This window comes from Poromitra crassiceps (genome assembly GCF_964638095.1).
Source record: "Poromitra crassiceps genome assembly, chromosome: 12".
Taxonomy (NCBI): Eukaryota; Metazoa; Chordata; class Actinopteri; order Beryciformes; family Melamphaidae; genus Poromitra; species Poromitra crassiceps.
Window position 1 is genome coordinate 20588414 of NC_139632.1, and position 27906 is coordinate 20616319.

At 45.1% G+C, this 27906-nt stretch overlaps 2 protein-coding genes across 2 annotated transcripts; one reads left to right on the forward strand and one right to left on the reverse strand.

Annotated features, from left to right (window-relative positions):
• Positions 1-398: 398 nt before the first annotated feature.
• On the reverse strand, positions 399-8791 carry LOC310787083 (aldo-keto reductase family 1 member B1-like). Its single transcript, XM_083648421.1, has 10 exons — positions 8590-8791; positions 6411-6578; positions 5896-6012; positions 5359-5436; positions 4725-4847; positions 3108-3214; positions 2689-2770; positions 2381-2464; positions 2187-2269; positions 399-1539 (listed from the first exon to the last, which is right to left on the reverse strand). Exons 1-10 carry the CDS (start codon positions 8656-8658, stop codon positions 1497-1499), a joined length of 954 nt encoding a protein of 317 aa, XP_083504547.1. The 5' UTR covers positions 8659-8791; the 3' UTR covers positions 399-1496.
• A 488-nt stretch (positions 8792-9279) lies between these two features.
• oma1 (OMA1 zinc metallopeptidase) lies at positions 9280-26961 on the forward strand. Its single transcript, XM_083648458.1, has 8 exons — positions 9280-10091; positions 10729-10957; positions 13659-13832; positions 14427-14534; positions 19808-19936; positions 20289-20363; positions 20799-20948; positions 25935-26961. Exons 1-8 carry the CDS (start codon positions 9700-9702, stop codon positions 26250-26252), a joined length of 1575 nt encoding a protein of 524 aa, XP_083504584.1. The 5' UTR covers positions 9280-9699; the 3' UTR covers positions 26253-26961.
• The last annotated feature ends 945 nt before the right edge of the window (positions 26962-27906 follow it).

Here is a 27906-nt window from a genome sequence, read left to right on the forward strand (position 1 = left end):
TGATTTAAGTGCATTTCAAAAGCTAGTTGTGGTTTGAGGTAAAATGTAAACTTCCACAGCAAGAAGTATTTTTTCTTTATTAAAATTAAAAAAATATATCTAATTTTCCTTGTATCCCTACTTGCTACTGCAGGTCTAAAAATATAGATCTGTTTGATTTGAACTGAGATCCTTGCATAGCTAAGATGCATAGATTGATGATCATTTGATCATCACTAAAACGGAGCCAGACTCAAAGAGAATATTAGAGAACAGTCCTTGAGAAGTTAATTGTCTTGCCAAATATGTGCATCTGTGTTTGAAAACATTACACCTCTAAGTAAACCTATCATTGTAGAAGTTAATACATTCTCCTGTTAAAAGAATACTGACAACAGTGCATATATGTATTTGTTTTTGAATAAGTTGCTTTATTTTTCACATTTACTAATTTTCAGGGTTAAAGGAATAGTTCACCCCAAAATGTCAGTCAATGGCCATTTCTCAATGTCAAGGAAGGATCCTCATTTGGTTTAATGTCAAGGATGCTACGTTATCGGAGGCCGCTGAAGGACTGTCCAATGTCCCAATCCTACAAAGGACTGTGTCCTCAGGAGAGAGACATTTCGAGGATGCCCATGTCAGCGCACGTGAAGTACCCACAATTCTATGTGCACCGATGAGTGATTGCTGCCAGCTGGTTCTTTTAAAAATGGCAAGCAGCAAAACATCGCCCGCTGCGCAATATACATTTAAATCGAAGTATCTTCTGTCATTCATGAATGTTATCACTTTAGTGTGCCAGCAAATGTTTTAATGTCCAATTGTTTATTAATAGCTAGAAACTTCGCTGAAATCTGACGGTGCCTACAGAGGTAGGACGTGACTAGGAAGGACAAGTCCTGCTGAGGAAGGATCCTTAACATTGAGAAATGGCTAATATCTACTCCCCCACGCCAGTAGAAAATGTAAAGTTTGTTAGTTCATACTTTGCATAGCCTGGTAAAAACATCCCGATAATGTGATCTCACATTCTGTTCCACTCTACGTATCAGTCTGGACTCCAAGCCGTCCACATCCATTTCAGTGGGAGGGACTAGCCCACTTGTCTTGACAGACAACTCCTTCAGCCAATCAGCGTCACCAAATCCAATCCAAATCCACTCAGGAGAATGTCGGAAACGTCTTTTCCACCGAGAAAACCCGCTGGTGCATACTCTTGTTCTTGTTTAATTGTTTTTATTGTCTAGATATATTTCTGCAATAACTACTGCACTAACGGCTGTGTTTACTACACTTCATTGTGTGGGTGCAAAAACCCAGACACTAGAATAGATGACACTATGGCACTATGTTGTACCAAGTGACCGTGAGCATTTCATATTGTTCTAAGCAGTAACTCTGGTAAGAGTGTGTGTAAAAATGTATAGAGGCAATACAAGAAACAAAAGATAGAAGGCCATACTTGGAATCACTACACTATACAAACTGCTCTAAACAGCGGGAAGGGGAGCAATCTAGAATTCAGCGTTGAAAGGATAGTCCTTGTGCTTCAAGCTCCTGTGCAGATAAAAAAAAGAAAAAATAATGGAAACATGTCACAAAATGTTACCAAATTACAACTACATTGGCCAAACTGTGATTCAACATTATTCTTTCATTCTTTCTATCAAAGTTAAAATTTGAATGCTATTTATTTTCTACAATAATAATAACAATGCAGCATGTTCTTTTTTTGGGATTCCCCGCACCCATTGTACTTGGCCTATTTCCCCCCTGCTGCCCCGGTCGCTGCTCCACCCCCTCTGCCGATCTGGAGAGAGCCGTAGATACACACATGCTTCCTTCGACACATGCGCAGTTGCCAGCCACTTATTTTCACCTGACAGCGGGTTGCTTCACCGGCAGGACGTAGCACGTGGGAGGATCACGCTATTCCCACCAGTTCCCTTCCACCCCAAACAGGCGCCCCGACTGACCAGAGGTTGGCGCTAGTGCAGCGACCAGGACACATGCCTTTAATCGGGCTTCCCACCCGCAGACACAGCCAATTGTGCCTGTATCGACACCCAACCAAGCCGGAGGTAACACGGGGCGTGAACCTGCAACCCTCGTATAATGCAGCATCTTCTTAACAGGGTTACAAAGTGCTTCAAAATAAAAAAGGAGTACAACAAACATATCAGTCCACCCAAATGGCATCTCACCATTGGATGGGACAAACTCTCCAGTTCCTGTTGAACCCCGATATAGTCCTCATTTCCTCCTCACTTAGCTCAAAGTCAAACACCTGCAAGGATGAAAACAGTTCCAGCACACGAGCCAAACGTGATGGGTGTAAAGCAGTCTGAGGGCTAAACCCTGAAAGTATTTCAACACAATTTCTCACACGGCTGATTACCTGGAAATTCTCCCGAATGCGCTGAGGTGTGACAGACTTGGGAATCACGATCACGTTCCTCTGGATCTGGAAGCGGATGAGGATCTGACGGGGAGGGAGGCAGGGTTGGTAACATGAAACTGAGCAGAGGCCCTGACCCTTAGTGTAAAAATAAAAACAACTCCTATTCTCATGTTACTACAGTTATCTCACTTTCCTCTGAGGAAATGGCTGGCCTGTGTTTGGGAGACTAAACTCAATCATGCCTGATTGACGACAAGTCACCCTAGCCACCCAAGAGATTCGGCCAACTTGTGGGAGTGCTGTACCTGGACAGATGTCTTCTTGTGCTTCTCTGCAATGGCCTTAATGTTGGGTTCTTCCAGGAGTGAGGGCTCTTCAGGTTTAGCCCTGTAATTGAAACACATTGTCCCTATTCGATTCGATTTCTACGAGAAAAATAATAAATCAACAATCTAATAATTTATGTGAAATGTATATGATGCAAACATGATCTTTTCACAGTTGTCAGTTATTTTTTATTATTTTATTGATTTATTTTTCTGCTAACACAACCCCTCTGTGTAGCATTTTGTGACTTCCAGACAATTACATTATTATGGTCATGTTTAACAGACATAGGTAGAGTTTTGCACTTTGCAGGTGTGGTCCATTTAAAATGTAATTTCCTATTGCCTTGTTGCATTGTGTAATTTACTGTAACTGTGATTGGTGCAGACTCAATTACCAGCTTCTGTTGGGGCTGCCCAGCGGGCTGTAGGCCGTCACTGAGATGCCCTGAGACTGGCAGTAGCTGATCAGCTTCTCCTGGGTCAGATACGGGTGGCACTCCACCTAGTGGCACAGACGCACAACTCACTGCACTGCACAGTGGCAGCATCGACCAGTGGCTTGAGAGACCGCCCCCTCATTGTAATGTCACATGTTCAAATTCTTTCTACAGCAGATCATGTGTCCATCAACGGCCACGTATCCTTTCAAAATGCCCCGGAACAAGACACTGAACCTCTGCCTGCTCATGTGTGTCAGCTCAATACCTACAAACTAGTGTTTTTGTACATTGATAAAGCCTGCCAATTGTGCATTATCTTTTGGGGATTTTCTTCTTCTTCTTTTCTTCTTTACACTTACACATTTGAAAAATCTGATTTGACAAAAGTATTCCCATATTGTTCAATTTAAGTCTGCTCCGAGGCAACTATCCCCTTGACATCATACTATATACTATATATATATATACTATATGAAATGTTGTTGGTGTTAGTACAGGAAATGGTCTGAATATGGATAACATTTCATGATACTCAAGGGGCGGCGCCACTGAAATTTCAAACCCTAAAAGTGCCCCTAGTCTCAGGTACTTATGAATAAATATACTCATCTTACCAGCACTTTTTCTTCTACCTGGGTTTATACAGACTGACCTTCGCACACTACACCCTGCTATTTCAACAAATAGTGTTTTCCTAGTAGCATGCCCATTCTTGTTACATCAAACAAACGTTGGAAAAATGCCAATGACAACCAGTGGTGTAGTAGGCCTGTTAAGCAGGTTCTGCAGTTGGCTAGTAATGCCTGAATCAAATTACTTCCTTCATGCAGGCTACAAAGCCACTGATTTAACATTCACTCAAAGTAAGTTGACTCTTTTTCAGCAATGTACTGCAGTGGAGAATGTTGTGCCTTGCTCAAGGACACTTCACCTGTATTTATGTAGGGAAAATGTCTTAAACCATAACCATCAATTTTACAAACTGTGCTTACGGGTGCCACTGCCGCAGAAACTAGTTTGAAATTAAGCTGAAAAGCTGTGCCAAACAAATGCTAACATCTCAAAAACTATACATCACATCGCTTATATTATGACATTGTGAGTGAGAACAGAAGTAGCTAAAGGATTTGAGTATGTAATGTAAATGTATATAGTGTTAAAGTTCTCTCCTTAGTAGAAAAACTATTGTGCAATCTCTAATAATATCTGTTTGATTATGGTGATGTGCTATACATGCATGCTTCACCTTCCCCACTGAAACCTCTTGATGCAGTGTTTCACAGTCCTCTGCGGTTCATTACTGGCGATGGCTTTCGCACTCATCATTGTATTTTATATGAAGAAGTGGGCCAAGAATAAAAGATAATGGTATTATGGACTCTTGCCATTTAAGAGATATTCTAGAAAGTTTCAAATGAACGACTGTGGCTGTTATCTTGTTTCCCGGTGCTCAGATTGTACCTTAACCCCAGTAGCTAAGGGGATATTAACCTTTACCCCAATAGCTAAGGGTATATTAACCTTAACCTCAATAGCTAAGAGGATATTTCTTTCATTCGTCCAGTAGAGTACCTGGTTGTTTGCAGGCTTGTACTTGAGGCCTGGCTTGTTGAGGACGGCTTCAATCTGTTCCTTGTTGAAGTTGGAGATCCCGATAGCTTTGACCAAACCGGCATCCACCAGCTCTTCCATCCCCTAGGAAAATTAGCAATGGAAATCCATTTATTTACCATTACGACAAAGATTTGAAATGTTTAAATAGCAAACTACAACAATGGAACACTTCAGGTAGTTACGCAAAGTATTTTAACTAATCAACCGAGATTTCTGTCATACATACAGTGAGCTAGATTAAGTTTTTTTTTAAGTTAAGTTATCCTTTATTTATCCCCATGGGGAAATTCATCCTCTGCATTTGACCCATCCTCTACTAGGAACCTTCCTAGAACTAGGAGCAGTGGGCAGCCTCAGTGCAGCACCCAGGGACCAACTCCAGTTCTTTTGCCAGTGCCTTGGTCAGGGGTGACAGGAGTATTAACCCTAACATACATGTCTTTGATGGTGGGAGGAAAACCGGAGCACCCGGAGAAAACCCACACGAACACGGGGAGAACATTCAAACTCCACACAGAGTTTGTTCTCCCCGATAAACGTACACTTCTTTGCCTCATAACGAGTTTCACCTGTCGGTTACCGTTTCACTCACCTCCCATGTATCCACAAAGTAAGTATCGTCATTGATCGTTTCTTTTGCGCTGTCCAAAGGAAACAGCTCACCGCCAGCCTGTACCACAACAGAGGAATAATAGACCTTAAGCTGAGCTTAAGTTTACACTGCATTACAGTGACACAGAAACTATAAAGGCTTAGGCCTGGCTGAAAACGACATGCAGAAATAACATGGGCGCAGTCTAGATAGCATGCGAAAAAGAAAGTTCACACAGATAGCAAAACAAAGGTGAAGAAACAACAGATAATACAAACTTGGTGTAAAATGAAACAGTAGGTGATTGGGGATTAGAGCAATAACAAATATATACACATTATCACATGTCTAATCTCAATGCAATCTAATCTCATTGGGTCTAAGCCTGTGCGTACATCCTTGCATACACATCGACAGGCTCTACTAGCAATGGTAAACCGCTTCAGCACCCCATACACCTAATAAAATAAAGGTAAACCATATACAAAACGACTTTTTTTCTGGCCAAGACAGGATATACAAGAGTGTGCTGCTTACCTGGAAACCCATGGGCCAGTGTACTAGGTAGAGGTCCAGGTAGTCCAGGTTCAGATCACTGAGAGTCTTCTCACAGGCTCCCCTCACCAGGGACTTCTCATGGAAAGTGGACCACAGCTACGGCAAGGAAATCGTGAATGTAACAACACCTGCATGTTGTGGCAGTAGACCACATGTTAGAGTAGCGGGGGAACTGTGACCAATACATGGTTGGTTCGATTCCACAAGACTGACTGTGAAAATATGGGCAGGTAATGTGAATGGGTGACATTGTTCCTACTGCTGAGGTGCCCATGAGCCTGGCATCTACTCAAGTCCTAAATAAACTGTGATGTCAAGCAGGATGTTATTTGTGTAGTATGTAGTAATGTTAATGAGGACATGTGCCCTTAGCCCAATAGCTAAACAAGTCCCTTCCTGTACCTGGTTGTTGGGCAGATTTGTATTTGAGGCCTGGCATGTTGAGGACGGCTTCAATCTGTTCCTTGAATTTGGAGATATCGATAGCAACTCACCTTGCTGACCACAAATAGATCCTCTCTCTTGACCACGCTGTCCTTGATCATGGCATGAATGGCCTCGCCCACTTCTGTCTCGTTCTGGTAGAAAAACGCCCCGTCGATGTGCCTGTACCCTGCGGAGATGGCTGCTTTCACCGCCTCTCTCACCTCACCAGGGGGAGACTGATAGACAAGAATGGTGGATTAATGTAGACTTCCTGCGTTCATTTACAGTGTCATACCCCATTGGTTACAGTGCTCTACTAACAAACTAGCCTAGTCCAATAACATCATGGACTTTTTTGTTCTTTTGAAAATTGGTCTGTATGGTCGATGTCTTTGTGCTGTGAACTCTCAATGTTTTCTGTTATTCTGTCACTGTGTTACTTATGGTTGGAATTCTAGGGAAAATAAATGATTACCCCTTTTTGCTGTGGACCCCTGAAACACCCTCTAGGACCCCTTGGGGTCCCCGGACCCAACTTTGAGAACCACTGACTGGATTAGAGGAGACAGGCCAACAGAGTTCAGGTCACTCAATGTGTACAAATTAATAATGCTAAAATTCGCTGAAGTTGTTGTTCTTCTAACTGGCATCCTTGCCAGTTAAGTTTTGTTGTGATGCTTTTGAATGTCCATTTTATTCTCTTATTTTATTCTTTTATTTTCCTGTCAACCATTTTATGTGAAGCACTTTGAATTGCCTCTGTGTATGAAATGTGCTATACAAATAAACTTGACTTGACTTGACTTGTGATAAGGAGCTGGAGCTGTCAGAGCCATGTGGTTATCTGAAATGACCATACCCCTCTAAGTTAGGTAATGATCCTTGCTCCCTGAAGTCATGCAGGAGTAGACTATGTTGTATTGTATTCTGTTACATCACCACAGTCACAAGACCATCTTGGCAGGAAAATAACAGATGATTGTAATCTCTGGAGGCATGTAGCCTATTAGTTTCTGACTCTGGGAAAGTGGGATAAAACAGAATTCCACAAAACTACTGTATCTCATTAACTAAATCACACACATTAGGCTATTATATGTGATCTCCTGTTGATAATAAAGTAATCTAACAACTAATGTCATATTTTTTCACTTCCATTCCACTAAAACAACTGCTTGGGGACCCCCTGGGGAGCCCCCCTCCCACTTTGAAAACCCATTGTAGAGAATCTCCCCCGGGTCTAGGTCTCGACTTGGACTTGATTCACTAATGAGTAATGACTCGATCTGGACTTGGACTCGACCAAGGTGGACTCGACTACACCAGTATACTGTACCTACTTTCAGGACCACAATGAAAATAAGTTTAACGACTTTATTGTGATACCTTGATGAATTATTTTATACTGTATGCTTGTTGGTGTATTATATTTTTTAATTAGTTGAATAAATTCAATCAATCAATCAATCAATCAATCAATCAATCAATCAATCAATCTACTTAAGTGCAAGGATACTAACAATATAGTTCTGTGACAGAACTTTCACTTCAGAGAGTTTGTTTAGCAAATACTGGGTAGATAACTGCAGGGGAAGATGATTTTGTCCAGAGTTCCATGACTGTATTGTAAGTAGTGAGAGAACAGTGAAACTATAATAAAAAAAAAGTCATTCTTCTACATTATTTAATTGTGTTGTCTTGAAATAATAATGAATAATAATCTGTAATTGTGTTAGCTATTGCAAATTAAATAATAATGAATAATGACGAAATAATAATTCCACAGTTTGATGCGTGGAAACATCTCTCCAAGCTGAAATGTAGCCTACAGTATGTACAATCAACTAGACTACAGCTGACTACAGCCCTGCGTTGAGTAGGCTACATAGCCTGCACTTCTTATCTATATACCGGTAATAACATTGTGGCTACGACATACAGAATTGGATTCATGGGTGGGTCTATTTTTTTTCTGAAAAATAGGTGCGAACTAACCCTTCCCACCCTGACGGACGCTACAAATCAGTGCTTGTTGTGGTGGCCATAGTGTCATAAATCTCCCTTTATAGTTAACGCTATACGCTAGATTTAAGAGAACATGTACATTTACGTTGCTACTGTAACATTAGTTTATCAATTTTGATAGTTAAATGTATAGTTTGTCTGGCGATCTCCTGCCCTGCTCCTCACGCCAGAAAACTTCGTACGCTAGCTTCTCCAAGAGATGAGAATAGAAAATCGACGCACCTGCCCATATGTCCCGAGACCCACAATGGGCATTTGCGCACCGGTGTTCAATTTGACTGATGTTGTCATTGCCCTGAAGAACGAGTAGACCCACAGTAGACCGCTGGGAACGGCTGGGAGAGAGCGAGAGAGATCCCCCCTAAAAGGCAGAGCACGGCGCAGATTTATGCATCGTCGATCGATTCTTGATGCCTTCCTTCCTATGAGGCCACAACTGGGACAAGAGCGACACACTTCTGTCACTCTAATTTAGGCATCTAACTTTGTATTGCTTCACAGACCTTTCCTTCTAATCACATCTCATTATAATTTTCAACATGCACTTTCTGGAGAGAGAGAGGGGGGGCGGGGAGGGGATTTACATTTTTAGAAGTTCAAGTGAGTCAAAACATAAGCTACATAACAACAACAACAACAACAACAACAACAACAACAACAACAACAACAACAATAACAATAATAATAATGATGATAATAATAACACACGCACACGCACACGCACGCGCACACGCGCGCGCGCACACACACACACACACACACACACACACACACACACACACACGCACACACACGCACACACCGTGCTGTCGGAACCCTCGCCGCAAGGAAGTTTCCAAGGGACTCATAATATGGGAGCACACTCCATTGTCAAGTTCGGAGAAGTGAAAACAACCAAGTTTCGTTGAGTGTCCCGGGTGAAGCTGATGGATTCGTGTCTCAAGATACGATTGTAAAGTATTTCGGAGCACACTGCTGATACAAATGCAAACATGTCAATCTACGACTGATGCAAACTTGCATCATGGAACGTGGTGGTGCATGGAGCTAGCGCCCACCGATAGCAATGACATGACATGACATTGACAGTTACTGCTTGTGATATCGACAAAGGCAATTAGCATTAAGTAACGTTAAATATTCTATGGAGATTTTAACGTTGAGTATTGTGTATTTCTGTCCTCCGAACTTAACGCTACGTCAAAGAGCAACCGTGGGCGCGCTCTGACTTTGTCAAACGGTTCCTGCTGCTGCCTCTCCAACCTCAGGATTAGTACTGTAGCTAGTACGTTAACTACACTTTACCGTGCTACTGCCAAGCCAACAAGGAGCATGGCATTACTTTGTGTTCGTCTTGCAGGCGGCATACGCTGCTGTTCCCTTTCCGCACAGCTGACACGAAACTTCTACAGACAAGCTGGACACAATGTGGAGAAGACACACCACCGTGTCTCCTCTAACAGCTGTCAGAGAACAGCCAGCACTGCTCAGCTTCATCTCAGAAGCCCGCCTTGTGGACGACGTCTCTTCTCTCATGTGAACTCAAGGACAGTGTATTCCCCAGTGAAGGCTCCCAACACCACCACGCTCCACTGTGCTTCTCCTGTCCTCACACAGTGCGGGTGTCACTTCCACACTTCTGGTCCCCTGAGGGCCATACCTGTACCTCTCATATGGCTGGTGCTCAAACCGCTGCAGAAGCTCTTGGCTATACTACTTGGGAGGTAGGACAACCACCACATAACAGGCTTACTCCCTGGAAAACAATAACACTCAAAGAGCTACATTTGTTTGGTTTGGTTTTGGCCTGAACCCATTGAGTGGTTTCATTTTGACAGTTGCCTTTTGGACTCATCTCTTTAATGTGACTTTGATTGCTTTTGTACATTGTTGTATTTGGTCTATATCTTTTATTTCTTATCTTGATGCTACTTTACTGGCCATGCCTCAAAAGAGATTATTGATCTCAATGGGGCCTGATAGGTAAACATTATGTTTGCATCATTTACTAAGTTGAGATCAACAACTACTATTTGCTATCACTGATAGATCGCAAAATAACAAACAAAGAACAAAAGATAGGATAACAAAAATACACCTATAAATGCCATTAAACGATGTGCTACACAGTACACAGTGCACTTCTGTACCAACAATCCTTCTGTCGGGAGGCACGAGAGATCACTTTGAAGTGTTTGTTTCTTAGTTTAATCTTTAACATGGTTTTTGGTCCTTAGGTTTGTGTTTGTGGGACAGTATATGTTTTTTATATTATTTGCATGATGGTATGTGAGCTACATGAAACCGTATTGAAGATTGAAGGGTGATATCATACAAACTGTTGCCTTCCTCTGTGTGTAGGAGTTTCAGGAAGTGGTGGGCAGCGCTGCCCCCCAACCGCCGGCAGCTCCTGCGCGAAGCGGCCTGGCGGAGCCGCTGGCAGCTGGGGGCAGGTGCAGCTGTTGCTATGGTGATCGCAGCCCTCTTCCTCCTGACCCACCTGGATGAGTCGCCGGTGACGGGACGGACACGCCTCCTGGTGTTTAGCAGAGAGAACTACATGGAGCTGGCAGCCATTACTGCAGAGGGGGTGAGAGACAGATGGAGGGAGGATGTCCATTGATACAAAATCACAAATTATGCCTTCCATACACAATATTATACCATGGACTGAGTTAATACTCGATTCTGATTGGCTGCATGGTGTCCATGAATTTGTGATAATGTACACCTAGCTAGTTCCAGGCAAATGGTATGTTCACCGTGCATATCAAGGCGCCATGGTCTCGACAGAGCCGTTTGAGCTCTATCCGCCGTTAAGGGTTAATATGGCACTTTTATAAGTTTAGAAAAAAATGTAGTCGGTCAAAGTAACTATTTAGATTACCCCTGTGTGCTCAGTTTATCAAAATAATGGCTATTTAGAAATCTGTCGTTTTCGGAGATCTGGAGCCTGTACTACGAAGCTAGTTTAACAGATCCGCGATAAGTCCCTTTGATCTGGTTTGACTGAACAGGATCAAAGCTATCTAGTTAACTGATACTACGACACTGGTTTTCTACTGTGTAAGTGGACCTGGGATCTGCCTGTGCACGCGCACGTTTTTCGCTCGTGCACAGGCGCGCGTCCACGCGAAAGAGGTGCGGTAGCCAATCACATTATGAACAGCTGAGTTGATCCACGCCCACACCCATTTCCACACCCATTTCCTCATTGAATGAAAAAGCGCAGCCACAGTGGGATCAGAGATTTTAGCGGATATTTAATGTAACCTATGGCAGAATGAAAATCCGTGTTGGATATAGTTGGGGGAAGGACTGTCTAAAGCTGCCGCTTGTATTCACATCAGTCATTTGATTTACTTTGATCAGCTATTTCTGTCTCCTACAGCTTTGTGCGAGTGTAAATGTACATTAAATGTGTAATCTCAGTCTATAAATTTCCACAATCTGTAAGCCTATTTAGACCATAGATTTAGAAAGCATGCTCAATGAATAATGATCTCTATCACTCATTATGTGTGTGTGGTTGCACTGATCGAATAATTCATATATAGGCTATAATAATGATATCCTAATATAAAAGAGAAAACTGCTGGACTGAATTGAGACGATGCGGGCATACTTTTCATTGATAAAAACTAGCCTATTTTTGCTCATATATTGGCATACAGCCTACAGGACACAGTTCCAGCTGAAACATGCAAGAAGCCTGCATATTTAGTATTGGGGCTATCCCATATTTATCCCATCTATATTATATGTATAGGCTTTTCTGGCATGTAGGAGAATATCACCCTCACTCCATTTGAGGCTCCGTTTAGCCTATGATATGCGCTGCGGTGATTAATAGTGATCATATTTCTCCACGCATAGTTGAGCTGTTAAGACATAAAGTGGTAAGTAGGCTTAATTTAATTATGTAGCCTACAGAGCCACAAATGTTTTTCTTGTTATATTCTCAGTTGACTGCAATCTATTTTTCATATGGCGATCTTATATGAACGGTGAGTGACTCCAGAGAGCCGATTATATGGGTCTGTCATGGATTTTGATCTTATCCTCTGAAGCTAACCTGGTCGCGACCAGGTTAGCTTTGCAGCGTCAGTTGCCATGGTGATTGAAAGTTAACTTGCTTTGTAGTACGGCTAAACCAGGTTTAAACTCAAACTTACTCGGATAAGGCATTAAACTAGCTTCGTAGTACAGGCTACTGATCAGCTGACAAAAGCCGGCTCTCAGCTGTTAACTGTCAAGCCAGCTCTGTTTACAATTTTGCAGCAAGCCAGTCAGGCGCTTTGCGAGAGCGCACACTGCCTGTATCACTGATACAAATCAAATCGAAGAGGAAAAAGATGAGATCAACAAAAAGAAAACAACAAAATGGGCAGTTAACAGCAACACACTGAGAGACTTCCTTGTACAAAACAATCTCGACTCCAACATTGAAAGCTACACTGCTGATACAGTACGTCTCGTGCCACTTACGTTAATGTTATTCCTGGAATGCGAATTTGAGTTTAACGACCCAGTTACATATCTTTGGATTCTTAGACATTACCGTTTGCTTTATTTTGTATGTTACATACAATTGGCCAAGTTATTAGTTAGTTTATGGGCTAGAAATTCTGCCAAGGTTGTAGGCACTAAGCGTCCATTTTTTCATGTGAAAATCTTGAGCAGGCGAGGGGACTATTTTGTCTCCGCTTCTCAACTCATCCAGGGTTATGAAAACTAGATTTTGATTGTAAAACGCATGAAAATATAAATTAATGGTCTTGTTTTGTTTCTTTGGCAAGTGACCACGGTATGTGGGTTAATGCACTTCGAGGTGTCCATTATCAGAAAATAATGGACTCGGCTTTCGCCTCGGACGGTTCACGCCTCCGCATCGTCCATTATTTTCTGGTAATGGACACCTCAGCGTGCATTAACCTTTACTTAATGTATGCTGAGGTTGTAGGGAATGTCCTATTGTCTCTCACCTAATAACGTCCTATAGAATAATCAAAAGCAGATGAAGTTACATGCTGTGTTGTATGGTGGACAACATGATGCTCCAGACATTGGTCTGTAAACTGGTGAAGCTGATTTGTATTTACTCAATCATCAAAACAAAAGCTTCTCACAATTATTATTACTATTATTATTATTATTATTATTATTATTATTGTTATATTGTTGTTATTACATCGCCCTTGTATAGTGCACTTCTTATTTAAGTCATTTAATTGACTTAACTTAACTTTGTCTGCCTTCATTCTGCTTGTGTGTGTGTTTTCTTTCTTCAGTACATGGAGGAGTTTGCGGAGCTGCTGGTTCCGGAGCACGACCCCCGTCACCAGGTGGTGCAGCGGGTGGTGCAGCACCTGGCACAAAGGAACAAGGACATCCCAGAAATGTCCTCTGTCAGCTGGAGTGTCCATGTGGTGCAGAGTCCCAACATCAACGCCTTCGTCCTGCCGGTCAGTCACACAAAGACACATGGAGAGTTAGAGAGGTTGTTTGTTGTAGCGAGAACTATCACAGAAACAGTTTTGAGTACTCACAACCGTGCAAGATGCAGTCTAGTTTATGATGTTATTGTATGTTCAAACTCACATGTGAGTGTCCAAAATATATAAAAGCAAAATCCACTTAAAATTAAGAATTAAAGAAGTTTCACCGCTCATCCAAGATGCTTCATCAATTCTAAACGAGATGGCTCAGCATGACAGTGTCTGTACCTGCTTTTTCTCTTAAAGTGGAAAAGTTCCCCTTTGAGAGAAATATTAATTGATTTATTATATTTTCATGCTGTATTTTGTTCTGATTTCGTGCACGCATGAAAGAGTAAATGAGCACCTTTCTCTTAAAAATTGATTTATTTAAATTTGCTCAAGTGAGCGGGATTTACTGCAATTTATGTAGTATAGGTTTGCTCTAATAGTTTCATTTTTCTCTCAATCCTTATATTGCCCTATATGGCAAACCCTACCCATCTCTAAGTCAACCCTAACCCATAACGAGTAGCTGCAAAGAGCACGCGACTCAGATGTGGTTTGTATGTTTCTGTATAGAATGGGAAGGTGTTCATGTTCACTGGGATGCTGGATGCTGTGGCAGATGTTCACCAGCTCACCTTCATCCTGGGGCACGAGATGGCCCATGCACTCCTAGGACACTCTGTGAGTACACACACACACCGTGAGTACACAATCACACACACCGCAGCCTGTGCTTGTGTCTGTGAGTACACACGCACCGTGAGTACACAGTCACACACATCGCAGCCTGTGCTTGTGTCTGAGAGTACACACACACACACACACACACACACCGTGAGTACACAGTCACACACACCGCAGCCTGTGCTTGTGTCTGTGAGTACACAGTCACACACACCGTGAGTACACAGTCACACACACCGCAACCTGTGCTTGTGTCTGTGAGTACACACACACACACCGTGAGTACACAGTCACACACATCGCAGCCTGTGCTTGTGTCTGAGAGTACACACACACGCACCGTGAGTACACAGTCACACACACACACCGCAGCCTGCGCTTGTGTCTGTGAATACACACACACCGTGAGTACACAGTCACACACACTGCAGCCTGCGCTTGTGTCTGTGAGTACACACACACCGTGAGTACACAGTCACACACACTGCAGCCTGTGCTTGTGTCTGTGAGTACACACACACCGTGAGTACACAGTCACACACACTGCAGCCTGCGCTTGTGTCTGTGGCCTTGCTTTGACCCATGGTTGCATCACCTGTCACAGTATTCTATGTAGAACTTTCCCAGCTTTACGAATCAACATAGCAGAGACACGAAATGTGGCCCAATGACAGATTTTGGTAACCATTACTGGGTCAAGAAATATGAACCCAATCGGCCTGAAGGTGGTGCTATAATTAAAGGTGTTATGTTAAAGGCCATAACTTCCACACCGCAAGTCAGATTTTCACAAAACCTGGTCCACGTTATACAGGTAACACTCTACAACTTTGTAATTTCGACCCTTAAGGTCTGCCTGGAAAGTCTTTGAGATATTTCGAATGTTTTGAAAAACATATTTTTAACAATTCCTCTTAGACTGTTTGACCGATGACCACCAAACCTTTTCTGTAGCAACTAGTGTATGGACTGAGCTCTTTAAAAAATGTTAAAAGGTTTTTTGTATCTACTGTCATTTTGAAGGATATATATATATATATATATAAAAAGTTGAGAAATATCGTGGCCTGTCTGATAAATTGTCATAACCTTATGTCCGATTGTCCAGTCATCACGAAACTTGTGAACATGTTCAAATAGTCAAGTCAAGTCAAGTCAAGTTTATTTATATAGCCCTAATTCACAAGCATGTCTCAGAGGGCTTCACAGAAAGTATGTCTAGCTGATTCTAGCTAACACACAGTAACAAGAATATACAGAATAAAGATAACATTTGAACATTTGAAGAAAGCAGGAGAGTGGAGGAGGGAGAGGGAGGAGGGAGGAGAGGGGAGAAAATAGGAAATGTGGAGAGGTGGGAGGGCGCAGGGGAAGGAGAGCAGTGGGAATGTGAGAGAGGGGAGAGGACAGAGAGGAGGAGAGAACAGAGAAGGAGAGGTGGAAGGGTACAGGGGAGGTAGAGTAGAGGTAGGGTCTAGGGTGGAGGGAGGGAGGGAGGAGAGGGGGGAGGTGGGGAGAAAATAGGAAATGTGGAGGAGGAGAGAACAGGGGAGGAGAGATGAGGGTGCAGGGGAGGGAGAGCCAGGGTAGGGGTAGGGTCTAGGGTTGGGGGAGGGGAGGGAGTAGGATACGGGCCCGGATTAGGGCGAGGGTGGGGAGAAATGGGAAATGTAGAGGAGGAGAGAACAGAGAAGGAGAGGGTGCAGGGGAGGGAGAGCAGGGGGAATGTGAGAGGGAGGAGAGGGCAGAGAGGAGGAGAGAACAGAGAAGGAGAGGTGGGAGGGCGCAGGGGAAGGAGAGCAGTGGGAATGTGAGAGAGGGGAGAGGACAGAGAGGAGGAGAGAACAGAGAAGGAGAGGTGGAAGGGTACAGGGGAGGTAGAGTAGAGGTAGGGTCTAGGGTGGAGGGAGGGAGTAGGATACGGGCCCGGATTAGGGCGAGGGTGGGGAGAAAATGGGAAATGTGGAGGAGGAGAGAACAGAGAAGGAGAGGTGGGAGGGTGCAGGGGAAGGAGAGCAGGGGGAATGTGAGAGAGGGGGGAGGACAGAGAGTAGAGGTGCAGGGGAAGGAGAGCAGGGGAAGAAGAGCAGGGGGAATGTGAGAGAGGGGGGAGGACAGAGAGTAGAGGTAGGGTCTAGGGTGGAGGGAGGGAGTAGGATACGGGCCCGGATTAGGGCGAGGGTGGGGGGAAAATGGGAAATGTGGAGGAGGAGAGGACAGAGAAGGAGAGGTGGGAGGGTGCAGGGGAAGGAGAGCAGGGGGAATGTGAGAGAGGGGGGAGGACAGAGAGGCAGAGAAGGAGAGGTGGGAGGGTGCAGGGGAAGGAGAGCAGGGGGAATGTGAGAGAAGGGAGAGCAGGAAGTGGCAGGGATTCAGGAAAATAGGGGAGAAGAGGAGAAGGAGCAGAGGGGGGGGAGAATGAGGAGAGAGCAGGAGAAGGGAGGGGGGGGCGGTGGGATGTGGGGGAGGAAAGAGCATGGAAAGAGAGGAGAACAAGAAGGGGGAAGAAGGGAAGAAGCGGGGAAAGGGGGAAAGAGAGGGGGGGGGGAGAAGATCAGACAACTGACTACTCTAAGCATTAACCAGAGCTAACTGGGACATAGTATCTAGCTAATCTACAGCCTAATCTGGCCTATCCTACCCTGCTCTAGTCTGATTTTAGCCTGAACACTAACAGGTCAGCCTTAGGCTGTAGCTAATCTATCGCCTACCTAAGCTGTTCTAAACCAACCGGCAGCCCTCGACCAGTGATGAAGAGCACCGATGCCCCCCGACCCGGCCCCCGCCCACATATGGCGTGGGAGGGAAGGCCAGGCCGGGACACAGCGGCACCCCCTCACCCCCAGTGAACGCAAGAAAACCTTTCCACCATATGGATCGCCGCATGGATTGCCCCAGTGACTTGGCTGAGGAGGAACCTTGTGAGGTCGTTGTGCTAGGGGCCAATTGCTGCGGCCCAGGCGGACCCAGCCCCCACGCGACCCGCCCCCCCAGCCCCCAGCCACCAGCATAGTGACTGAGAGCGTGAGAGCAGGCCACGCGGGGGACGGGCCCACCCACCAGGCCACAGCAGCGGACCCCCATCTGGGGACTCCCCTCCGAGACAGGCCGAGAGATGCCGGGCTAAACCATGCACAGAGTTTCCGATAATGAAACTCTGTGAATGGTTTATTATGGAAATAAAATGTACAAGAGAACAGAAAATTGAAAATGTAAAAAAGAGTCCAACAGAAGGGATATAAAAATGTAATTTTTAAATTATCCTAAGATCAGGGAAGGGAGTTGAAAATCTAAAAAGTAGAGTCCAAAAAGAAATAGAAAATGCAGTCTTTAAGTGTTCGTAGGTTTAGAGAATACTAGTTAATTAGCTAGGTGACAAAAAGGGTAACAAGATTGGGAGTTCCATGAGGATGATCTGAGGAATCCATGAGTCCGCGTTGGTGACATGGATTAAGAGGAGGGGAGGGGAGGATAGGAGTCGGAGGTGATGATTAAGAGGAGGGGAGGATAGGAGTTGGAGGTGATGATGAGGCGGCGGGGGGGGGGCTGGGGGGGCGCCCCCCCCTTCCCTTAGGCAAGCAGGTGACCAGGATGATGAGGATAGGGTCGGTGATGGTGATGAGCCCGGGGTGTCAGACAGTAGAAGGAGTAGTGGGTAGATGGCCTAGAGTGACGACAGGTGGCTAGGACGATGACGGCCGGACCTAGGGCTGCAGCGGTGGGGTGTACGTCAGGCCAATGAGGACACCTGAGGGGGAGAGAGAGAAGAGAGCGGGGGAATCTGCGCAGAGGTGGAACTAACTCTATAGACAGCAATAAAAATTAGGTCAAATCAAAATTTATTAGGATTATTTAGGATGACTAATATTATACTGCTAATTCAGGTCTAGGTAGTCTAGGTCTAAGTTTATACTGATACTGCTGGCTTGAGATAGCCCGCTCAGCAGTTCAGGACTACGTTTATTCACCAGCTATTTGATTTTATATCTGAGCTACTGGGTCGGCTGATGCCATATTATTAAATTAGGTCAAGTCTAAGTTTATACTGATACTGCTGGCTTGAGATAGCCCGCTCAGCAGTTCAGGACTAAGTTTCATAAATATCATCAATGACCATGTGTGTAAAGCTGTTTTAACAGTAGGGGGCGCCACAAACACCAAAAAAGGATATGGATCATGTCCAAAACTATGACATGCCAGTACCAAAGCTCCTGCAATCACATTGTTAGGTTGTCTGGGAAGCTAAGCAGGTTTGGCTGTGGTTAGTCCTTGGATGGCAGACCACCTACTAGTCCTAGAGGCTAGAAGCCCTTTCATGGCCGCTTGCGGCTGTATTTTTACAAGAATTTGTCCTGATGGAGAAAACACTGATAACTCACATGGTGACATTATTAGTACATACAGTACTCAATGGCACAGTAGTATGAAAATGCAGGGAATAAGTTCAGAGGCTTGAGACTAATGAACATGGTTCATGAAGCTAAAGTGGTGCAACATACAAAGGCTTGTAGAGACGTTTGAGAGGCTTTAGGTGATAATAGCAGGAGTGTGCAGTGTTTTGCATGAGGATGAGTGAAAACACTGAACGGGCACACTAATGTCTTAGAACAAAGATTAGCCACTTAGGATCCACCAGCAGTGTCTGTTCATTCTCAGCCCCAGACACGCTCTCAGAAGTATAGCGCTGGCAGAGGTGGCATGATTTGCAATGTGGTTGCATCAGCCAGCCCAGCGATAAAGCTCCGTGAAAATCACCTCCACACACGTATAGTGCCTGTCACTAATCCTGCCTGTGTTATGGCCAACGTCCTGTTGACATAGGGCAGTCTCATGCCTTATTAATTCTCCACAGATGGCTCTTTTTACTCCTGTTGTAAAAGCCCATTCTTCTTGCGCTAAGAAAGTGTTTAAGAGTCTAATGAAGTCTTGGGTATTTCGAGACTTTAAACGTCCCCCGAGGAAATCCTTGGAGGAGATTTTAATTAGATGAAGGGAATGAGCATCGATGGGCTGGGTATTACCCAGTAGGTGTGCTCTATTGGATTGGCTGTTAAAACCTCCAAATCTGTTGCGGCGTAAAAGTTCAACTAAAATAGATGGGAACAATCAATATATGTTCACTCTCCCTTTTACCATCCAAAACTTACTCCCTCCCTCCCGCTCTCTCTCTCTCTCTCTCTCTCTCTCTCTCTCTCTCTCTCGCTCTCTCTCCATCCGACTCTACTTCTGCCCCCCTCCCTCCACTGCCTTCCACCCCCCTCCTCCTCCAGGCAGAACAGGCCAGTCTGTCTCATGTGGTGGACTTTATGTCCCTCATCCTGTTGACCGCCATCTGGGCCGTGTGTCCTCGGGACAGCCTGGCGGTGCTGGGACAGTGGGTACAGAGCAAGCTTATACAGGTGAGACATTAATTTGTGTGCCCAAATATACACACTATGTTGTCTATATCCACCAGGCTATGCATAAGGATGTTATACATACAGCTGTGGAACATTCATGGTTGCTACCTGGGTCTGGAAAAGTTGGAAAATTATAGTATTCAAGGCTTGATACACATATGACCACACATTTTCCTATGTAATTGCAGAGCCACTGCCCTCTCACTACTGTGATATTTGTTGTAGTGAAGAAATAATCTAATAGTCACACATCATATTCAATACCAAAATTATCTATATGTAGTATGGAATTTCGGTGAGGACAATATGTAGGAACCTTGTAGTTCATGCACTCTCTCTCTCTCCTTCTCAGCTGATGTTCAGTCGTCCCTATAGCAGGAAACTGGAGGCTGAAGCTGACCAAGTTGGCTTACAGCTGGCTGCTAAGGTAAGCATCACCATTCTATGACCTAACATAACATCACAATACTGATGATCCTTGCTGCATTTGGGCAGTAGTGTTTAATGATTAATGCATTGTTTAGTCTTCTTGCTCTTCACATGGTCATTAATATGCTAACCTTCCACTCAAACCCAGCATTTCACATAGTGGATCTCAAGTCCTGTATCCTGTCTGCAGGGGGCACTGTTGTCCAACAAACTAATTTCAGACAAATCGTCAGTAAGGGGCTTCATCTCGGCGTAAGACGGAGGGCTGCCACAATGTGTGTGTGTGTGTGTGTGTGTGTGTGTGTGTGTGTGTGTGTGTGTGTGTGTGTGTGTGTGTGTGTGTGTGTGTGTGTGTGTGTGTGTGTGTGTGTGTGTGTGTGTGTGTGTGTGTGTGTGTGTGTGTTTTTCTGACCGCTCTGTGTGTCCTCCCCAGGCATGTGCAGACGTGAGGGCGGGGCCAGTGTTCTGGCAGCAAATGGAAATCTCAGACCAGTTGAGAGGAGAGCCCAGCATCCCCGAGTGGCTGTCCACACATCCTTCACACAGAAACAGAGTTACACAGCTGGACCGCCTCGTACCACAGGTACATTCACAGACACATAAATACACCCTTCACACAGCTGGATAGACCCATTCCACATTTTCCCCATTACTCCACATGGCACCATGGACTAAACATGACCCCTATGTCTCTTACCCTTTTTTTGTAATCCATGGAAGATTGAGCTGCCTAGTACAACCATCCTTCTACTGTTGGCCACTGCAGCTCCATTTAGGGATTGGGACAATAACCGGTATTACTATACATGGCAGTAAAAATCACACCCAGGTATTGAAGTAAGCGGTGCAGGTTTGCAGGTTGGACCCTTCTCCCCCACCCCTCTCTCCCCTCTCTCTGGCACTGTGTGTGTGTGTGTGTGTGTGTGTGTGTGTGTGTGTGTGTGTGTGTGTGTGTGTGCACACGTGAATGTTTCAAGGCGCTCTCTCCATAGTGTGACAAAGTCTCGCCCATGAGGAAGTGAATTCTCCATTTCCAGACGTTTCTTAAACTGTGCGTGTGTGCGGGTTTCACCGGAGCTGCTATCGACCTCCAGACTCTCTCTTGCTTTCGCACTCTCTCTCTCGCGCGTGCTCGCTTGCTCTGCGCCGTCCGCATCCTGTGCTACAAACACACATGCCACTTATAGAAGCGGCTACACCGCTTAAAAAAACAATATCTCCGTTTCTCGCTGTACCCACGTAGGAGAGAGTCTGGCTGCTCTTACTCTCACTCTGGTCTAGCCGGAAAAAAGGCCCTGTTATCTTTACAGCCATCCACCAAAAGTACCAAGCAGGCCTGCTTTATTGCCCAATACAAATCTTCGTCAAAACTTGACATTTTCAGTGTGTAGCAAAGCTAGCTTGCTAGCTAGTGTTGTTGTTGTTTCACAGCGGCGGAGGGATTTGAGAGATGCGCAGGGAATGGAAAGAGATTTCCCTTCGCTCCGTCTGAAATGGTCGGCACCAATGTCAGAGCTTAGACCCGCAGCCTGCTTCCAGGCAGTCAGACTACGACTGCAAAAACTGCCGACTTGTTGGGAGGCAAACAGACACAGAGGATAGCTCCAGGACTCTCCTGTGCGTCTTCACTGATGTTTGATTTAACCACAAGGAGGAGCCCTCGAATAATCCGCCACTCATTGGGAGGTGCCGTGTCATTGGCTGAAGCATGGCTGCGAGCAATAGGTCATCATCACCATCCTCGTCAAATCCTCCTTTTAAGGGGTTCACCTCATTCATAATTATCGAGATAATATTGTATATCAAGAATTTTTTTTGGCAAGAACAAAAGACATTGCTCCATGTGTGAGGGGAGAGGCCTAAACCCATCTATGGTTTTGGAGGACTAGTGCAGCAGCTTTAGGAGCCGTGGGAAGGAGATGGAGCTAATGAAATGTCTGGAGACAGGAGAGATGCAGATCCACCTGCAGACATGGAGAGAGGAAGGAGAGACTTGGAGGAGGAGAGGAGAAGATGCAGCACTTAAGGAAGCGGGGGGGGGGCTGGATGCCCTGGATGTCTTGGAGGCGTTTTAGATGAGGACCTGAAAGAGAACACCTGCTGTGCCGCTTTACACTGTGGTGCTGAGACAATCGATGGTATCTTAAGGCTAGAAGGAAATCAACAACTGGTTAAGGACGGCAACTTCAGTGGATAGCGTTAGCATCCCTGATCATTACATCATTACTGTGTGTGTGTGTGTGTGTGTGTGTGTGTGTGTGTGTGTGTGTGTGTTTCCAGGGAGAGAGAGAAAAGAGAGACAGTAAATATGTGTTAGGCAGCAGCGTATTTAACCTTGAGTGTGAGTTGAACTGTTGGTACACATCTCTGCTCTCAGCCTCAGATGCTCCAAGCTGGAAAGACGAACAGATGGGTAAACCACTAATTGTCCATCAGGTGCCTGTGTTGTTGTGTGTGTCTGTGTGTGTGTGTGTGTGTGTGTGTGTGTGTGTGTGTGTGTGTGTGTTGTGTGTGTCTGTCTGTGTGTACTGCATACATGTGCCCATGCCTCGTATTGAATCCCTGCGTGGCTGATTGCCCTCTAGCAGCAGTGGCTATAGCCACAGGCAGTGAAGTGGTGATGACTGTTGTTTGGGGATCCATCAGTCTGCATCACACACATGCACGATGCAGAGGGAGCTCTCTCTACCTCACCCATATCTCTTTACACCCAACTCAACAAGTCAACGCTTCGATCCAGCGTAGCAGCAGCACATATGAGCCGCGCCAAAGTGAACAGCCCGCTCTCCGTAGTGTGAAAGTGATGTGATAATGTGGATGTTTTTAACCTTGCAGAGGTGACGCCACCGATTCACTTAGCTGGGCTCTTCTGAGGCCACTCAGTCTCTCCACTAGTACACTCATCATCCTTAAGCAAAGCACAGCAGTCCACCGGCAGGGTGAACATGTCTGTGTGTTCACAGCCATGGAAGTGATGCTAAGTGGGAGATTGATGAGCTAGTGTGTGTGGGCGTGAGACAGAGAGGCTCACAGTGGGTGTCTGTAACTGCTGCTAACTAGTGTTTGCGGTTACTAGCTCCTACTACAACTGTAGCTGAAGGTTACTAGCTCCTACTACAACTGTAGCTGAAGGTTACTAGCTCCTACTACAACTGTAGCTGAAGGTTACTAGCTCCTACTACAACTGTAGCTGAAGGTTACTAGCTCCTACTACAACTGTAGCTGAAGGTTACTAGCTCCTACTACAACTGTAGCTGAAGGTTACTAGCTCCTACTACAACTGTAGCTGAAGGTTACTAGCTGTAGCTGAAGGTTACTAGTTCCTAATACAACTGTAGCTGAAGGTTACTAGCTCCTAATACAGCTGTAGCTGAAGGTTACTAGCTCCTACTACAACTGTAGCTGAAGGTTACTAGCTCCTACTACAACTGTAGCTGAAGGTTACTAGCTCCTACTACAACTGTAGCTGAAGGTTACTAGCTCCTACTACAACTGTAGCTGAAGGTTACTAGCTCCTACTACAACTGGAGCTGAAGGTTACTAGCTCCTACTACAACTGTAGCTGAAGGTTACTAGCTCCTACTACAACTGTAGCTGAAGGTTACTAGCTCCTGCTACAACTGTAGCTGAAGGTTACTAGCTCCTACTACAACTGTAGCTGAAGGTTACTAGCTCCTGCTACAACTGTAGCTGAAGGTTACTAGCTCCTACTACAACTGTAGCTGAAGGTTACTAGCTCCTGCAACTGTAGCTGAAGGTTACTAGCTCCTACTACAACTGTAGCTGAAGGTTACTAGCTCCTACTACAACTGTAGCTGAAGGTTACTAGCTCCTGCTACAACTGTATCTGAAGGTTACTAGCTCCTACTACAACTGTAGCTGAAGGTTACTAGCTCCTGCTACAACTGTATCTGAAGGTTACTAGCTCCTACTACAACTGTAGCTGAAGGTTACTAGCTCCTGCTACAACTGTAGCTGAAGGTTACTAGCTCCTACTACAACTGTAGCTGAAGGTTACTAGCTCCTGCTACAACTGTAGCTGAAGGTTACTAGCTCCTGCTACAACTGTAGCTGAAGGTTACTAGCTCCTACTACAACTGTAGCTGAAGGTTACTAGCTCCTACTACAACTGTAGCTGAAGGTTACTAGCTCCTGCTACAACTGTAGCTGAAGGTTACTAGCTCCTGCTACAACTGTAGCTGAAGGTTACTAGCTCCTACTACAACTGTATCTGAAGGTTACTAGCTCCTACTACAACTGTAGCTGAAGGGCCGGTGAAGTGGAAGGTCCAAGCTGTGAGGAGGCACTCGGCTCCATCACTCTGCCTACAGACTGTATATGAGCTTGATTGAACACGGAGTCACATGCTCTTTTCTTTTTTCATCAAGTCTTTTGGATTTTCTCTCCGCTTTCTCCCCAATTGCACTTGGCCAATTACTTACCATGGTGCCCTGCTTGTTGCTCCACCCCCTCTGTTGATCTGGGGAGAGTTGTAGACTAGCACCTGCCTCCTCCGATTTAAATGATGTGCACTCGCCAGCTACTTCTTTTCACCGGATAGCGAGGAGTTTCACCGGCAGGACATAGCGCATGGCAGGATCAGGATCATCATCCCCCCCGAAAAGGTGCTCCAACCTACCAGAGGAGGCGCTAGTGCTGCGACCAGGGCACACACCCTTAATCCGGCTTCCCATCCACAGACACAGCCAATTGTGCCTGTATGGATGCCCGACCAAGCTGGAGGTAACACGGGGGCTCGAACCTGTGACCTTCATGTTGGTAGGCACAGGCAGGGAATCTACCGCTGCTGCTCTACTCAGACGCCCTACAAGCTGTTCTTTTCTTTTTTCTCCCACCCACTCTTTTGTCCCATTTTGTCCGTCTGTCTGTCTGTGTGTGTGTGTGTGTCTCTCTCTGCCGTATATATATATCACTGTCTCTCTTTGTCTCAGTGTCTTTGTCTCAATGCTTGTCCCTTGTCCATGTGTTTCTCGCTTTCTCTCATAGTCTCCTCCTGTGTCTTTCTCACTTTCTCTGTTTCTCTCAATTCACTTCACAGCTTTTTTAATTGCACGAAACATAAGAGCACTTATTACCAAAGCAAAAACAACCAACAGATTTTTGCCAGATAGCAACAGTGACGATGTGACGAAAACAACAAAATGGCTCAGCAATATTATGCTAATCAATCGCTAACCCAATAGACACCTTTATTGACGCATATACTTTATGTCTCTTAAGTTTAGATCCATAGTTAATCTCTCTCCTATCTGAAGTTGTGACAGGTCTGAAGTTGTGACAGGTTCATTACAAGTGTGGCAGAGTCCCCCCCTCCCAATATATATTGTATTTCTTTCATTTGAGGTTTTCAAAATGATTATATTATATTTTGAATTTAGCAATCTGTCCCTCTTTTCCTTACCTGCTCTGTCTGTCTGTCTGTCTGTCTGTCTGTCTGTCTGTCTGTCTGTCTCTCTCTCTCTCTCTCTCTCTCTCTCTCTCTCTCTCTCTCTCTCTCTCTCTCTTTCTCTCTATCTGTGTGTGTGTGTGTGTGTGTGTGTGTGTGTAGGCTCTGGAGTTGAGGGAGAGCTGTGCCTGCCCTGCTCTCCCTGCTACAGACCCTCGAGCTGTCTTCTCCAAAAGCGTCCGTGTGTTGCTGGACGAGGCTAAGGGCCGGGGGGCAGAGGGGGCACTCAAGCCTCTGCCCCACAGCCCCACCACGCTCCCCGAGGGCCTGGCTCTCCTAGCCCAGCCGGCCCTGGCTCCGGCCCCGGCCCCGGCTCTGGTCCCAGCCTCAAAGATGGCTCTAGCAGCCCCAGGCCACGCCCAGGCTGCTCACCCCAAGCTGAAAGGAGTGTTGGATCCTCCAGAAGCCTCTAGCTGCTAACTGACTGGTTTTCTGGAGATGAAGCGAATGACAGACTGCCTGGCAGACACTGAGTGATTGGTATATTGGTTGACAGATCGAGCCACAAACTGTTTGCCACTGCTGAAAAACCCTTTTCCATCCTTGCCTATTAAATTTCAGAGCCACAGCTAAGCTCTCCCCCCCCTCTACCCCAACATACTACTGACTGTACTTTGTGTTTGTGAGTGTTTTTGTTTTACGAGTATTCAGAGAATGTTATGGATGCCCGGTGACTACAAAAATGCCACATTAACATGTAAATAATGAGATGACCTCGAATGGGGAACAGTTGAATTAATTCCTAAAGCGTACACACATTGCGACATTAACATTATTCATCAAAAGACGGCAACAGACAAGAGCAAGCACTCTGTGTCTCCGTGCGTACATGTGTGTGCCCGCGTTGGTGCCAGCGTGCATGCCCGCGTTCGTGCCAGGCACAGAGGACATTACGTTCTCAGTGCGGCTGCTTGCATCCTCATAGCGCGCGCACACACACACACACACACACACACACACACACACACACACAGCACTTCATAAGCGTTCTCCTGCCGGAGTGACTTAATGGTGTAAATTTATGCTGGGTTGTTTACAGGTTTCCAAATGCAGTCTTCTGCATCCACCACCAAGCGAGAGAAATGTCTCCCAGGATTTTTTAAAACTTCTTATTTAATTAGGCAAGTTGAACTGAGAAAACAGTCTTATTTACAGCAACAGCCTGGGGGAGCAGTTGCACAAGGACGAGGGGAGGGCGGGTATTTGGGCGATAGCTTTGCAGTGTGTGTCTGTGCTGTTTGTTATACTGTGAAATAAAATGCGTACAGCGCCTATGCTGTGGTGTGGGACGTATGCTAAATGATTTTTATTCGTGTCATGCACTGTAAGTGCTGAGGCCGCGTCAGCTTACAAGACATAATCAACAGTCAAGACGTCTCATCATAATCAGTAGTCTTACAACAGTCTTTACAGCTGATGTGCTACTTTGTTTTACTGCAAACGAGATGGATCTATACGAGTCATTGAGTGAGTACTGTATATGAGAGTCATTGAGTGAGAGCAGTTTTGTATTGTTATTTTATTGAACTATGCAATGAAATAAAACAAAGGGAATATTTTTGTGCAAGTGGCAACCCCAAAGAAATAAATGGTTTTGGAGAAGAAAGTGTTATTGTGGCTTTTTACCATTGCAAGATCAGGACATTTTTCTTTTGTCTTCTCTGTGAGTGAAGAGTAAAATGTTAATATATCAAAGGCGTGAATGTATCAAAATGCCCAATGTTATAACATGTAGACTAGTAGTGTGGAGTGAAAGTGTGTGTGTGTGTGTGTGTGTGTGTGTGTGTGTGTCCCTCTCGAAGTGGAAGAGAGAGGAAACTCATTAGCCTGTGTGAGATTGCATAAGAACATCAAAATGCGCCCGTTCTCTCACCAGCCAATTAGACAATGGCTGAAAGAGGAACAGAGAGCTGTACACGGATGCAGGCAATTTTCAGATGTGTGTGTGTGTGTGTGTGTGTGTGAGAGAGAGAGAGAGAGAGAGAGGGGGAGAGAGAGGGGGGGAGTAGAGGTAGTCATAGTAGTTGTTCCTTGATACCAGCCTCTTGGGAGAATTCAAATGCAAGCTTCTCTG

Bases quoted from the DNA above. Each gene is read 5' to 3' on its own strand.
- oma1 (XM_083648458.1), top strand. From the start codon at position 9,700: ATGGCATTACTTTGTGTTCGTCTTGCAGGCGGCATACGCTGCTGTTCC. The intron at 20,364-20,798 runs GTAAGCATCACC...TGTCCTCCCCAG, and splicing joins GCTTACAGCTGGCTGCTAAG to GCATGTGCAGACGTGAGGGC. The intron at 20,949-25,934 runs GTACATTCACAG...GTGTGTGTGTAG, and splicing joins TGGACCGCCTCGTACCACAG to GCTCTGGAGTTGAGGGAGAG.
- LOC310787083 (XM_083648421.1), bottom strand. From the start codon at position 8,658: ATGACAACATCAGTCAAATTGAACACCGGTGCGCAAATGCCCATTGTG. The intron at 6,579-8,589 runs GTGCGTCGATTT...CTTGTCTATCAG, and splicing joins GTCTCGGGACATATGGGCAG to TCTCCCCCTGGTGAGGTGAG. The intron at 2,771-3,107 runs GTAATTGAGTCT...TTTCAATTACAG, and splicing joins GGCAGCCCCAACAGAAGCTG to GGCTAAACCTGAAGAGCCCT.